The 13,713-nt window shown below is 36.2% G+C and overlaps 1 protein-coding gene across 1 annotated transcript in view; it reads left to right on the plus strand.

Annotated features, from left to right (window-relative positions):
* Window positions 1-13,713, plus strand: part of ccdc171 (coiled-coil domain containing 171) — a 150,614-nt gene that overhangs the window by 109,654 nt on the left and 27,247 nt on the right. Inside the window, exon 23 of the mRNA XM_015345164.2 lies at window positions 11,679-11,810. Within this exon, the coding sequence (XP_015200650.2) occupies window positions 11,679-11,810 (132 nt within the window). The remainder of the gene's footprint in view (window positions 1-11,678; window positions 11,811-13,713) is intronic.

Consider the following 13,713-nt stretch of genomic DNA (forward strand, 5'->3'; position numbering starts at 1 on the left):
GAAAATTCCACTTTAAGAAGTACAGTGATTCAAATCACAAGTCCAAAGCGACAGTGGAGAGACTTAAGAATCAGGAAGTAAATATCCTTGAGTGGCCCAGTCAAAATCCAGACTTGAACCATATTGAGAATCTGTGGGAAAGCTTGAAAACCTTTGTCCATAATCAATCCTCAAACAATTTGAGTGTTAGCAAATCTGCTGAGAAGAATGGGCAAATAGTTACAGTACATTAAGCCTGTGTGCAAAGTTGGTAGAGACTTACCCATAAAGGCTGTAATTGGTGCCAAAGGTGCTACCACCAAATATTAAGTTCAGTCTGAATAGGTATACAATTAAGGTATTACAGGGTTTTTTGTTTCATTTTTCTGATTTGTATTATAGTTATCTTACCCTTCAGTTTGAGTTTGAGCCTTCAGTTAAGAGCATTCAGGTTTTAAATAAAATAAAAGATACATAAAAGTATATACTTATTCCAAAACAAAGGAAGGAACTGAATAATTTTGAAAAGCACTGTCCAACACACTAAAATCTTTTTGTATATTAGTATTTATCTATTCTTGTAGCAGAGTTACCAGTGAATAAATTTGCCTATGCACCCATCATTCTCTGCTGCTATTTAGGTGAACAAAATATGTTAATTTGGATATTGGCCCAAGTTTTTTTTAACTTTACAATTAAATCACACTTGTTTTAACCCCTAGAATTTGCATACAAAGAATCTCTTGTATATATTTTTTTTGCATTTGACATTGCATCAAGAAGGCTTAGCTCTCAGATACAGCTTCCCAATATTTTCCTGAATATGATTTAGAAATTGGTGATTTGTCCCCAAAACTTGAATTGTGTATTAATGTGTCACACTGTTAGCTGACCACAGCTCTCACTGTCCTATGTCAGAGACTGAGAGTGAGCCCTCCATGTGTACAGCTTGTTTACATATTTAGGGTTTACCCTTGAACACAGGGGCAACGTCTGTTGGCAACACATGAATTACTGCTGTTTTCACTGGTTGTAGTGGTTACTAGATTGATAAATTAGAACAGGCAGCTGGCAACCAACCAATAGGGCCAAACTGTAGATTTCTTTTACTGCACTGAAATAATGGAGAACAATGATTAAACCATGTCAGTCATCTGCCATAATAATGTTAGACGTTTTACTATGAGAGAAAATAATGACTCTGTTATCTTAACATTTACCAAAATATAAAATATATTTTATAAAATACAGAAAAATGAATTATCAATACCAGTACATCAATACTAACTTTATTCATTCATACAGTATACATGTATTATTATTATTATTATTAAGTTTCATGTTACAGTAAAGTCTTTCCAGGATAATAAACATCTGAGTTGTCCAGTACATTACTTTCTTTACTTTTAATATGTAACACACAAAAGGATAGTGATTTCTTTATCCTGACAGTATCTTATGAAGCAGCATTACTACTGTATATTCCATGCTAAAAAGTGAAAGAACTGCTGAGCCTTGGCTCAACACCCAAAAATGTGTGTTTCTTCTTTCTGCTTTTCAGCATGGAATTAACCTTTACTTACCACCATCAACGTTTTAGTACCACATTGTTGTTTGACTCGTACGATTTCACACACTAAGAAAAGCTAGGCCTGGTCAGTACCAGGATGGCAGACCTCCAAGGAAACAAACAAAAGAAAGATCAAAATTTCCAAACTAATGCCCGAGTATGGTCACCAAGGACACTGTGCTGTAGTGAGTGCTCTACTTCAGATAAGATGTTAACCACGGTCCCGACTATTTGTCACTGTTCAAAAGAATAGGGCTATTAACCTTGGAATCCTGGCTAATTTCCATTCAGGAGCTGCAAAAGCTGTCCTATATAAATAAAGTTACCCTTTAATTCAATTAGTGAAACAATTTCTCACTTTGGATCTCTGATGTTGCTGTGCAGTGAGGCTGATGGCACAAAGTAGCTACCTCTTGTAACCCCAGGTGGGTGCCGCAATTCAATATTGGATGAAGTGAATGTCTTGAAATCCTTCTTGATGAAATAAACAAGTACATTTCTTTTACTTGGTCTTAACTCACAGTATGGGCACTTAAATGCAAAAAGATTTTCAAGATAAACAGTATTTTTTAACATTATTTATGAGAGCCTTTTATGATATTACAAAGGAAGAAAAAGAATGATGTGGCTAGTGTTGCAGTACTGGATCTCAGATTTTTTTAGTTTTCAGATTATCTTGGAATGGTTGTTTTTTATTTTTAATTAAAATTAGTTTTGAAAACTGCTTGATTAAATTTCAATACCCTAAAGCCTCTATATTGATAGAGATATTTAAAATTATGATATCATCGTATTTGAGATTTAATAATCCTGAGACTTGAAAAATAAAAAAAAACATCAGGACTGGATTTCTGTAGCTTTCTGTATTTGGTGAAACCTATATACAGTACCACTGGTAAACACAATAGCTTAACTATTGCTTTTTTAAATTTCCATTAGAGGAAAGTAATACACATGTACAGTATTTCAAAAGATTAACCACTCAAAAGTGGTTCATTCTGTTTTTGGTGATGTTTTTATGGTAAGATACAAACATTACAGATGCATGTGTTTCTACAGTAAGATACAGAACATTTATACAGAATTTATTCCAACTCATCAGTGTATTTTTCAAATCTGGTTTATTAATATATTTTTATTTCAGGTTAACCTTAAAAATAATAGTGTATAAGCTCACAATGGTTGTCTACTGTTTTAAGTGCAGTAGGGAAAGACACCTCATTTGGCGAGTTGTACGCACAGAAAGAAATCAGTAGTTGTATGAAAGTAAATATTGAATCCAGGTAATGAAAAAAACACTTGCTGTAATTAGCAGCTATTGCATTAATGAAAATTGGAAAACCAAACTTAAGAGTTGCATAAAGTTTTTATGATGAAAAAAAATATTAAAAAGTAATAGGCACAATCATTACATTTAATACTAATTAAAATAATTATTTTTAGTATAATTTATTAATTACATTATAGTATTATATATTTGTAGTATTTTTTTATTGTTGTTGTTTCTGACAGCAATCTTCATTAGATGCCAGTTTTAGCAGAACATACTCAGTACCTGCTGAGCATAGGATGTTTTCTTGTATTATTAACCGATAAATAAAATACTGCGGATGTGATTATTTAAATTGAATCAATCTCTCTTCCTTTAAAGATAACATTGTCCACACTTTGCATAGAACAACTGACAAAAATAAATGTGCAACTATTGGTTACTTTGCAATTTTTGCTGCGTTAAAAGCTGTTCTTTACCCTTTTAATTTCACTTACTTTATATCATTGAATATCTGTTTATTGTTTTCATCATGTTGGAAGTGATTTAGGTGTTACAAACGCAAAGAAAATAAGGGAAGCATTTTCCCTGGTTGCAAAACTTTAAAAAAGTGGTTAGAAAAGGGTTGCACTGTGCTGTTGTTCAATAGTTTATAACAATTACATTTGTTTTTGTTAACTACTGCAATAAGTTAAATGCACTAATTTATGATTTTGATAATTAAATGTTATTAAGGTAGCATTGTGATTGGGCATTATTCCAGACCTTGAGAAAAAGTCTTAAGATTTTACACGTGAATTGTTAATTGTATAAGTTCTCTCATTGGTGATGGTTTGGGTTGGTTAATAGGCCTGTGATACAACTTAGATTTAATTTAGGGCTGCCACAGTTTCTGGACAGGTGGGCTGTGTGGTATTTTGTTTACCAAGCCAAATCTGGATTAAGGGGTGATGTCAAAACACAGGGTTGGCCTGTCATGCCAGGTCTAATGGAGGCATTAACACCTTAAAAGAGCAGGCATTGCTTGGCAGGATAGCAGCAAATCTCTTCTTCATAGCTGAGAGAGACGGGAGTTTAGATGGCATAATTTGAGTGCCAAGTATTTTCTGTGCCTTAACATCAGCATACACAGATGGTCTCTGAGATTAACAAAAGAGAAACAATCAAAACAGCAGCCCTAGCTGTTATCATGTCAGTGACATGGGCATCTGATGCTGAGTGGCTTCCCTGGCCGAACAGGATCGGTCAAAAAAGATAGCAAGTTATGTTGATTGTTGAAGGGTTGAGTTGATTTGAAAAATATGAAGATTAATGATGGAAAAGAAATGGATGACACAGTGTTTATGGGTTTGAATACTCAGCCCCCTATTCAGTTAGTGAGAAGACAGTGAGCGTGAAGAGCATTAAGAGAACCTTGCACGTGAACAGAGTCAAGGAAAGACCAGAGTAGAAGGAAGATGACCATGCAGTATGACCTGAGAGGGGACTAATGGATAAGAACTAGGATCCTGAAGGGGGGTCATCAGAATGGGACAGACCTCTTAAAATGTGAAAGCCTAAGGTGGCATGCTGACATTATTAGGATGATTGAGGGGTGTGATGGAGTATTGGTCAGCATTTGTCAGAGTGACCAAGGTGCGTTACAAAAACATAAAACAGAAAAAGAGAAAAGATGTTGTGGAATTTACATGGGGGCGTGTCCAGTGTGGAGGCAGAGCCCTGGTAGAAGGGCGATGCCTTGCCTTTGTAGTCCCAGCTGTTTTGGTTTCCAGCTGATGAGTCCTATAAAGACACACTGGACACCTCTGGAAGGGGGGAGTTTTCACTAACAGTCCTGGAGGGGATTACACCCGCGTATGGTTTTCTTTTTCTTTTCATATTTCTTTTTGCCTGTCCCATCATGCACTTTCACTGGAGCAAGCATTCACAGGCATTTTTGTTATGTACTCAGTTCTTGTTTTTACCTTATGCGCCCTGCTCACCAGACTGAACCCCGCTAAACAGAAAGCCTACTTTTTTTAATCCACTTAATATAGAATCATGTTACTAAATTGACATTTTGGTAGGAGAAATTAAAAATAATTATAGTGGGAAAAGTAATTATATAATAATAATTATAATTGTAAAAGTATAATAACCTTGTTGACCTCGTGTGAGCTGTTACCCTAATGTCAAATATGTTACTTATAAATTTGTCTAAAATAAATAGTATTTTAATTTCATACAGTATCTTTTGTTTGGTTTATATTACACAAAAATAATAATATTGTTTATTTTGCTCATAATAATCAAACTTTTCATTTTAATGTGACTTTTGTGAGGAAAGGTAGTATCACAATGAGTGTTTTGGTGATTTCATATTTAATACTTTAGATGTTTAATCCAAGTTCCTCTTTAGACACAAACAATGTTAAAATAAAAATGGGTCAAGGGACTTATGAAATGCTGTATATCCATGATAATCAAGGAGACTTGGGATTCATTTTTCTCCCCCCGCTCTGAAAGCTTGCCAGCAGCTTGCAGAAAGTCATTAAATTGAATGAATGACGTCTTTATCATGTAACTCGACCCATCATCGTATTTTCTCAGTGGACAACAGGACAACAGCAAATCAAATGAACCTAAATGTCCTCTACAGAGTTTTCTAACGTTGGTGAAGACTATTACGGAGTGTGTGGCACACATCCACCACTGTGAGTTTACACTACTCCCAGGATACCATGGTGCGTACAGCTGTATACCGACTGACACCTTGCACATTCTAGATGGCTTGATCTGTACTGCTCTTCACACTTGTAAATGTAGAATTGTTTTTATTAAAAGTACTTTATTAAGAAATCAAGCATTTAAGGTTCAAAATTTTTACTACTGCAGCGACTGTACCTCAGCAAGTCACACAGTTACTGCTATTTAAAAATAAATTATTAAAGAGGTGGAAAGGCATAGGTAAAGTCAACATCACTTTCATCATCTTTATGTTTGTTTTTTTAATATTGTGATTTCCAGAAGTTTGTTTAAAGTATTTGTTTAAAATATTGTGATTTCCAGAAATTAGATACAAGAATTAAATATATATCAGTCATATTTTTGTCAAATGTAATGGTGATGCTTGTTGTTAAATGAAACTGTGCTTCATATGCTTCCTGGGTTTCTGTGCTCTGTAATAAAACTTCACTCTTTAGAAGAAAGGGAAGCATTTGAAAATGTTGTAATCCTTGTCACAGGGAAATTTAATACTGTAAGTGTACTATCTGCTAGAGTCTTAGAACATTAGCTGATTCATTTTAAAATGGTCATAAATGTATTTAAGAAAATAGAGATAGTGATGTTATTTGCCTCATTTGCAAAATTATATGCCTTTTGGAGCCTGAGGACTTGATATAATAAAATATATTCATTTGTTCAATAATAATTTTAAACTATGAGAAATTTAGAGAATGAGACCCTTTAAAGCTTACTCATGTACTGTATGTGGAATGTAATTAAATGACCAACACAGGAGCTCAGTAAGTAACTATCATTTAGAACTTCAGTTTTCTTTTATTTTGGTACTCATTAATGTTACAAGTTTGCTGTTTTAACTTTATTTTTTAAATTTAATTTCTTACTTTATCATGAATACATTTTAATTTACACTTGTGTGTTGGCACATTTTCTTTTTTTTCCTGAAGAGTATTGGCAGCTCTAGAGCTTTGGTGTCAGCGGTGGATTTTTATTCCCTTCTTTACCTACATGGAGTATACATTGTTCTCTGGCATTATTGGCAATGTGCTTTTGTATTCCGACACCACCAGCCTCCCTGGTGACTTTTGTCACAGAAGAAAGAGAATTATCAATATCCCGGTTAAACTAGACTTTCAAAGCTGATAGCGGCTCATTCGGGGGCTCAAATTTAATGAATTTTCTTTGATTCTGCGCAAGTTTTTAAACATCAAACAATAAATCGGCCAGGGTGCAGTAAAATATTTAGATCTATTGACTGTGGTTCAAAAATGTAGAAGGCAAAACTCTGGTGGTTTGATGTTGATAAATTCTGAGCACTTTAATCCACATGAGTGTTTCCTTTTATCTGCCTGGGCTTGTGGAAAAGAGAAAAAAAAGAGCCTAAAGAATATTCTCTGACGTACCAACTTTTTTAATTGCACCTTTTCTACAATTTAAGCCATTCTTTTAGATGAAACATTTCTATATGTGTGCTATATAATGTTTAATAATGGTGCTATTCCATCCAAGCAGTTTTCTGCACACACTTTGACAGAGTTTTTACTGGTCAACTTGACCGCACATGGACCCCTAATTTGAAATACCCTGCAAAGTCATAAAAATTAGATCACAGAACAGTGATCTTTAGATGTTTGTTGACTGTAGATATTGACAAAACATCCTCAACCAAACTTGAGAAATCCAAAATCAACCCCATAGACCAAAGTCACATAATTAAAAGGAGCATCACCTGTATCAAAGTGCTCAAAAAACACAAGGAGTTCTATTTTAAAATAAAGACAGTAGTTACAGTGCAAATAAATAGCACTGTTGAAAATTACTGCCATAAAGCAGTAAGTAAAGGTATGCTCACTTTTATGTGGTGGTAATAATTCTTTTTCCTTCCTGAAATGTGCATTCTTTTATCTTAGATGAAATACTTTACAATCACAGACTCACTGATTTCTACTATTTGTATCTGAATTGTAGACTTTGAATCTTACAAATATCACTGTAGATTTGGTGATGAAAGCCCATCTAAGATGCAGATTTGGATCCCTTTAATTTAGGAAAATTGTTCCATTCAGCTGACAGATTCCAGGATGGAAAGTAATAAATTACACTGTGTACTGAATGCAAGCATGTTTGCTTGGCTTGATAGAGCAGCCTTGACATTAAACATCTGTTGTGTGATTCATACCTCTCTCAATACAATGTGACACTGAGACACAGCTGCTGCCCCTCTGATCGCCTCAAACCTAGCTCTCGTCAGCTGCTCCACTACACATTTTGTGTTGTTTGATTGCACGGTGTCTGTCTCTCAAAGTGTTGTGTGATAATATATTAATTTGCCCTTTCTAGTACAGTAATTTTAATGAGGCAGCATCTCAGTTCAGTACCACAGAATAAGAATGACAGATGTGGAACCTGAAGGGGAATTCATACAACGCAAACAACAGAACAAACTGTAAGAAAATGTAACAGGCTTGTACTTTCAAGTGTTTTACTTGGCTTTTTGGAGATACTGTCCTGATTATGGCAAAGGAAAAACATTCTATCAATTCTACAACAGAATTCTTGTTTTAGCATTGAAATGAACACGCCAAAACATGAATGCCAATTTACTCATGATGCCTTTCAGCTGTAGATGTAAATATTCATCCAGTCTTGGGAATTCAGTTGCTTTTGTGTCATATTTCGAGCACTAAAGAGATGCACTAAGCAAGATGGAAGGTCACCAATGAACCCCTGACATATGTTGATCACCTATATCAGAAAGTCAATTGTACTGTAAGTAAAATTCTAACAATTCAATTTATTGGTATCCATTATATGTGTGTAGGAATAGATTAAATGGTTGGTGTAGTCAACTTCAAATACTCAGGCACCATCTCCACCTTGTCTATAACATGGACATAGGAGTTTAAAAAAACTGGGATTCTGAAACATTTGAGACTACATAGATAGAATGTCTGTTGAGCAAATATTGCCTGAAACGTAAGGTTAACTATGGATTGCTGTTTGTGTCTGTAAGAAATGTTTTTGTATATGATGAACAAGAACATTCTCATAATGTTAAGTAGATGAACTGGATCCTTATCATGTTAAGTAAAATAAATGTGTTACAGTTGGGAAAGCAGGTGCATGATAGGTAGTACTGCCTCACAGCTATAGTGCTTGTTTCCCCTGTGGGTTTTTACCAGGCACTCCATATTCTTCCAACCTCACAAACAAATTCAGGGTAGGCCATACTAAATTGTCCTTTCTTCTATGGCCCTGCAGTTAGCCTAGCATCCCACTAGGGGGGGTGGGCGGTTGTGGAGAAGCAGCCCTGCATTATGCCCTATACGTCTGGGGTAGCCTTCCATCTTGCTGTGACCCTCACCAGGAAAGGTCCAGTAGCAACTGTACAGAATCTGTAAATATATGTAAGATACAGCTGTCACTTAAATCATCCATCCATTTTGTAACCGCTTTATCCAATTTAGGGTCACAGTTGGACCAGAGCTTATCTTGGCAAGCAACAGGCGCGAGGCAGGGTACACTCTGGATGGGATGCCAGTGCATTACAGGGCACACAGACACAAAACACACCTACTCGCACCAGGGACAGTTTTCCCAGAAGCCAATTAACCTGTCAGAATGTGCTTGGACTGTGGGAGGAAACCAGAGCATCTGGGGAAAACCCGGTAAACGTGGAGGTAACATACAAACTTCATGCAGATAGCACCCCAAGTCTGGAACTGAACCCAGGGCCCCTGTGCTGCGAGGCAGCAATGCTAATCACTGTGCCACCCTTATCACTATTTTTTATTTAATTAAACATATTTTTAAAAAACTGTTTAATAGTTCATGTCAAAGTTCCATTTATAAACACAACAAAATTTACATTCTAGAATTTTAAAATGATATTGTTATTGTACCATTCAGCAGCTCAAAAACCGCTTTGAAACAAGAAGTGAGTCAGTTCTTAAAAACATACATTATAGTTTTGCATATTTGAAAATATTTAAAGAAAAGGCAATGTAATGTAAAGAACTGAACTTCCTGGTTATCACACAAAGTTAACGAGATACTGTAAACTTGGGTCTTTATGATTTCAAATCTGAATTATTTTGTGTTCTGATTGTCTTTTTGAAGTTACCAAGATTTTTAAGCAGGGAGCACTGGGGACAATAGTTTATTTACAGACTTAAGGTCGTGTCATTATATCATTAAGTCATCCATCAACCACATATTAAACAACAAGTGCTACACACACAAGAAAAAAATGATTGTCAAAATTTAGATTGAAAATCATGTGCACATTTTCTGATACTGCACCAGTGTAGGTCTGGCGATTGATTTCCACACACAGGTAAACAGAAAAAACTGCAGTTCCTACAGCATGATAACTGGTAACTTAGTGATGGTTTTTAGTAGCTAGAGCAACTTCACCTTTCATGTCCTGTTACTTCATCCAATTGCTGAATAGACATATGCACCAGCATCCTAATCTGTATTCAGGAAGATCAAAGCTTGTGATCATATATTTGGAGTAGTGAGAAGCATGTTTACACATGCCTGCTACTTCTCCCAACTCTTTTTGATACGCGATGCAGTATCATTGAGTTCTTGATGGGGCATTTTGTCCAGTAGGTGGCACTGTGATACTGAAATGCCAAGGTTGATGCGGTGAAGTCAAATCACAGGAATCCTGAAGGTGTAAAACAACCTGCTTGTTCAGCTGGACTCACACTATACAAGAACATACAAGTTCATAAGTTATAGGTGCTGCATATTAACTGAAAATGGGAGAAAAAAAATTAACATTTTCTGTCAATCGTTTTAACACATTTAATGAGTGCAAAGAGCAATTTTCAGTGAGAATTTAAACATGTTCTAACATCTGTAGGCTAGCTGCTGTGAGCAACAATTACTGTATGTACACTTGCCTTTACTGTGAAGTTCACTCCCTTGTGCAATTAAAATAGTCTTGTACCTTAGATGTGCATTAACTGTGTAGGCAGGTGAAGAAGTGTGCATACACACTAAGACAATAGTGTGACCAAATTTTTGCCTTTTTAAAACATTCATAGTATAGTTAAATTATTGAATGTGCACATTTTTATTTTTGTTTTTAATTTAATGTAGTTTTTCATGTACATGCTATTTGGATCTGAATTATTCCTTGCTTTAAATATGCAATTAATTTAAATCTGCATGCATGTCCAGGTAATGACTCTGATTTACACTGAAGCAGTAATGTCTTATTATAGAAATGGCCAAACCCTTCAAAGGTGGTTGTTCTTTTCAAGCAAAGCCTTTTCTGATTTGTATCCAGTTTTTCAATGATTTTTGTTTCCATGCTGTTTATGGGGGGTAGAGATACCAAAATGATACTTTTTGGAGACTTTCTGACCACAAAGTAGTCACGGCACTCAAAACCTAGCACAGTTACAGTAACTCCTAAATCTGTACCTAAAATAATTTGTGACTGAATTATTATTTTTTCTTCATAAAATACCTTACCAGTCACATGAGCTTTGAAACTGATTTTTCCATCTTTTCTTTCGATAGTTTCAATATTTTTCCTGAAACAAAAAAGAAAGTAAAGAAAGACGCCCTAGTATATACTGTACAATGCAGATCTGAAGCTATTATCCCCCCAAACCATTATTAGAATCCCCACTGAAAGCAATTAAAAGATAGCTGAAATCCTTTGGACCTAAAGGGTTAAATTCTGGGGCTGTAGCTGAACTCCCCAATACAGAGCATTCTGTTTGTTTGCTTCATAATAAAGCTCAAGGTGGACCTTTTTGTTTGGTATTGACTCTTGTCAAGTTCTCAATATGATGAAACTACATCATAGAATAAGGCAGGATGGTGTGAGGGGTGACCAGGGGAAGCTTGAAAAATATTTTGAGATGTTTTTGTTCTTTTTTTTTAATTTCAGTTAAAGGAAAGCCACTTTCCCTCTTTAGCATTCACTGCTGCTGCTCAGAATTAGAGATTTATTTGCAGCAAAAAAAAAAATCAATTAGTCCTAAATTTATTCATGGATTTCAGGTCTTGCGATCAATGCAAGTCCACTCAGCAGGCTCAAAGGGACCCAGTTCCTCCCAGTTAATGTGTTTGAAGGGGAATTACCATTGATGTTGTTTTCTCTTCCTTTAGGTCAAAGAACGCATCTCTCTGTCATGGGCGGCTGCAACCAGGGATGACTTCACCCTACAGGTACCCAGAGTGCAACAGGACATAACAGGATCCGAGAGACTGATGGGTGGGCCAGAAGTGGCAGCATGTCAGGTTGGAATTTAGTCATTGCTTTTTCAAAATATTACTCTTTGTGGTTGTTGTGGTTGTCAGTGAGTGATTGTCTTTGTATAAGAGCCTGCTTATAGAAACTTAAGATTGTTTCTGTGACTAACAATGGACCCAGTTAAGGATGAAGAAGCTCCTTGAAGTGGCCAGAAACACCCCTCAAATTACAAAGGAAGTTATATGCTGATGGCAAGGTAGTGCGACCTTAATCACCGCTGCTTCCCAGCTCAAGGTCCTGGATTTGGTTCCAGACCAGAATACCTTTTATGTGGAATCTGCATGCTGTACCCGTTTTTCTGTGGGGTTTATTGGGTGTTTCTGTTTCTTCGCAAGTTGCAAAGACAGGCTGGTTAGGTTAGGGGACTCAAAAACTTCCCAGTGTGCTTGTGCATGTGTATGTGTGTGATGGACTGGCATCCCATTCAGGGTGTGATCTCCCTTTGTGCCGCTGTGCTTCTGGAATACATTCCAGGTAGTTGTGACTGTTGCCAGGCTTTCTGATAATGGATAAATTTGCTGTTATGCTGTCTAGTCTCTTGTTGCCTATGAGCGTAAAAATATTTTTGTATTCTGTGCAAGAAAAACGAAAGCATGGGAACGCAAATAAATGTCTATCTATACTAGTCCTCTCAAGACTGGTTATGTAAATGACTGAAGGTAGTAGCTCAAACCCCTTATACATACAGTAGATGCCACAACAGCATTTAATATCCCATATCTCCAATTAAGCATGGCTGACTAAAGAAGTGACTAGATTGTTAAAATGTTTAAGAGTTTAAGCGTGTGAAATTGTGTGTGAGTTTTAACTGTAAGTCAGAGGAGACACCAAATCTATGTCACAGTTATCTGTCTGTTTACCCAAATCAGTTGTCAGACTTCTGAGCATTCATGGAAAGAAACCATGTAAGACTCGGAGATCTTCTTGAACTGAAATAATTTAACAAGCTGGGAAATTAACAAAGAAAGAGCTGCATTAAAGACAGCAGAGGAAATTGGAGAAGAACCTTCGGCAATTGTTTGACGTGCTCAGCTTTAAAAAGGGATTTTACAGTTCTATTTTCAACTAACCATTTAAAGCCATTTAATGTTTTTTGTAATGCTGAACACGTCTCTTAAGTTTAACATTTACATGAAGCCTACTGTATATGGCACGTCTTTCATTAAATCTAGGCATACATGCACACTCATATGCAGTGGATATAAGAAGTCTACACACCTTTATTGAATTTGCAGGTTTTTGTGATATAAAGCCAGAAATCAGTGCTTCACAGTACAGTAGGTATGGTGTTCTTTGGATGATGAGCTGTGTTGTCTTTGCGCCAAACATATCTTTAAGAATCAAGGCCAAAAAGTTCAACCTTTGTCTCATCAGACCATAAGACATTTTCCCACATGGTTTGGGGTGATTGAATGTATCTTTGTTGCTAAATTTAGACGGGTTTGGATGTTCTTTTTTGTGAGAAATGGCTTCTGTCTTACAACCTTACCCCATAGCCCAGACATATGGAGAATACTGGAGATTGTTGTCACATGCAAGGAGTGACCAGTACCTGCCAGGAATTCCTGCAGCTCCTTTAATGTTGTTGTAGGCCTCTTGGTAGGCTCCCTGATAAGTTTTCTCCTTGTCCTGTCATCAACTTTGGAGGGTCGTCCTGATCTTGGCAATGTCCCTGTTGTGCCACATTCTCTCCACTTATTGATGATAATCTTCACAGTGCTCCATGGCCTTTGATATTGTTTTATAACACTCTCCTGATTGGTACCTTTCAACAATAAGATCCCGTAGATGTTTTGTCAGCTCCTTGCGGACTATTGCTATCCCAGTAGGATGCAACCATTAAATTTTCAAAGAAATCCTACAGGAACAGCTGATTTTTATTTGGGGTTA

The sequence above is a fragment of the Lepisosteus oculatus genome, chromosome 1, assembly GCF_040954835.1.
Source record: "Lepisosteus oculatus isolate fLepOcu1 chromosome 1, fLepOcu1.hap2, whole genome shotgun sequence".
In the NCBI taxonomy this organism is placed as follows: Eukaryota; Metazoa; Chordata; class Actinopteri; order Semionotiformes; family Lepisosteidae; genus Lepisosteus; species Lepisosteus oculatus.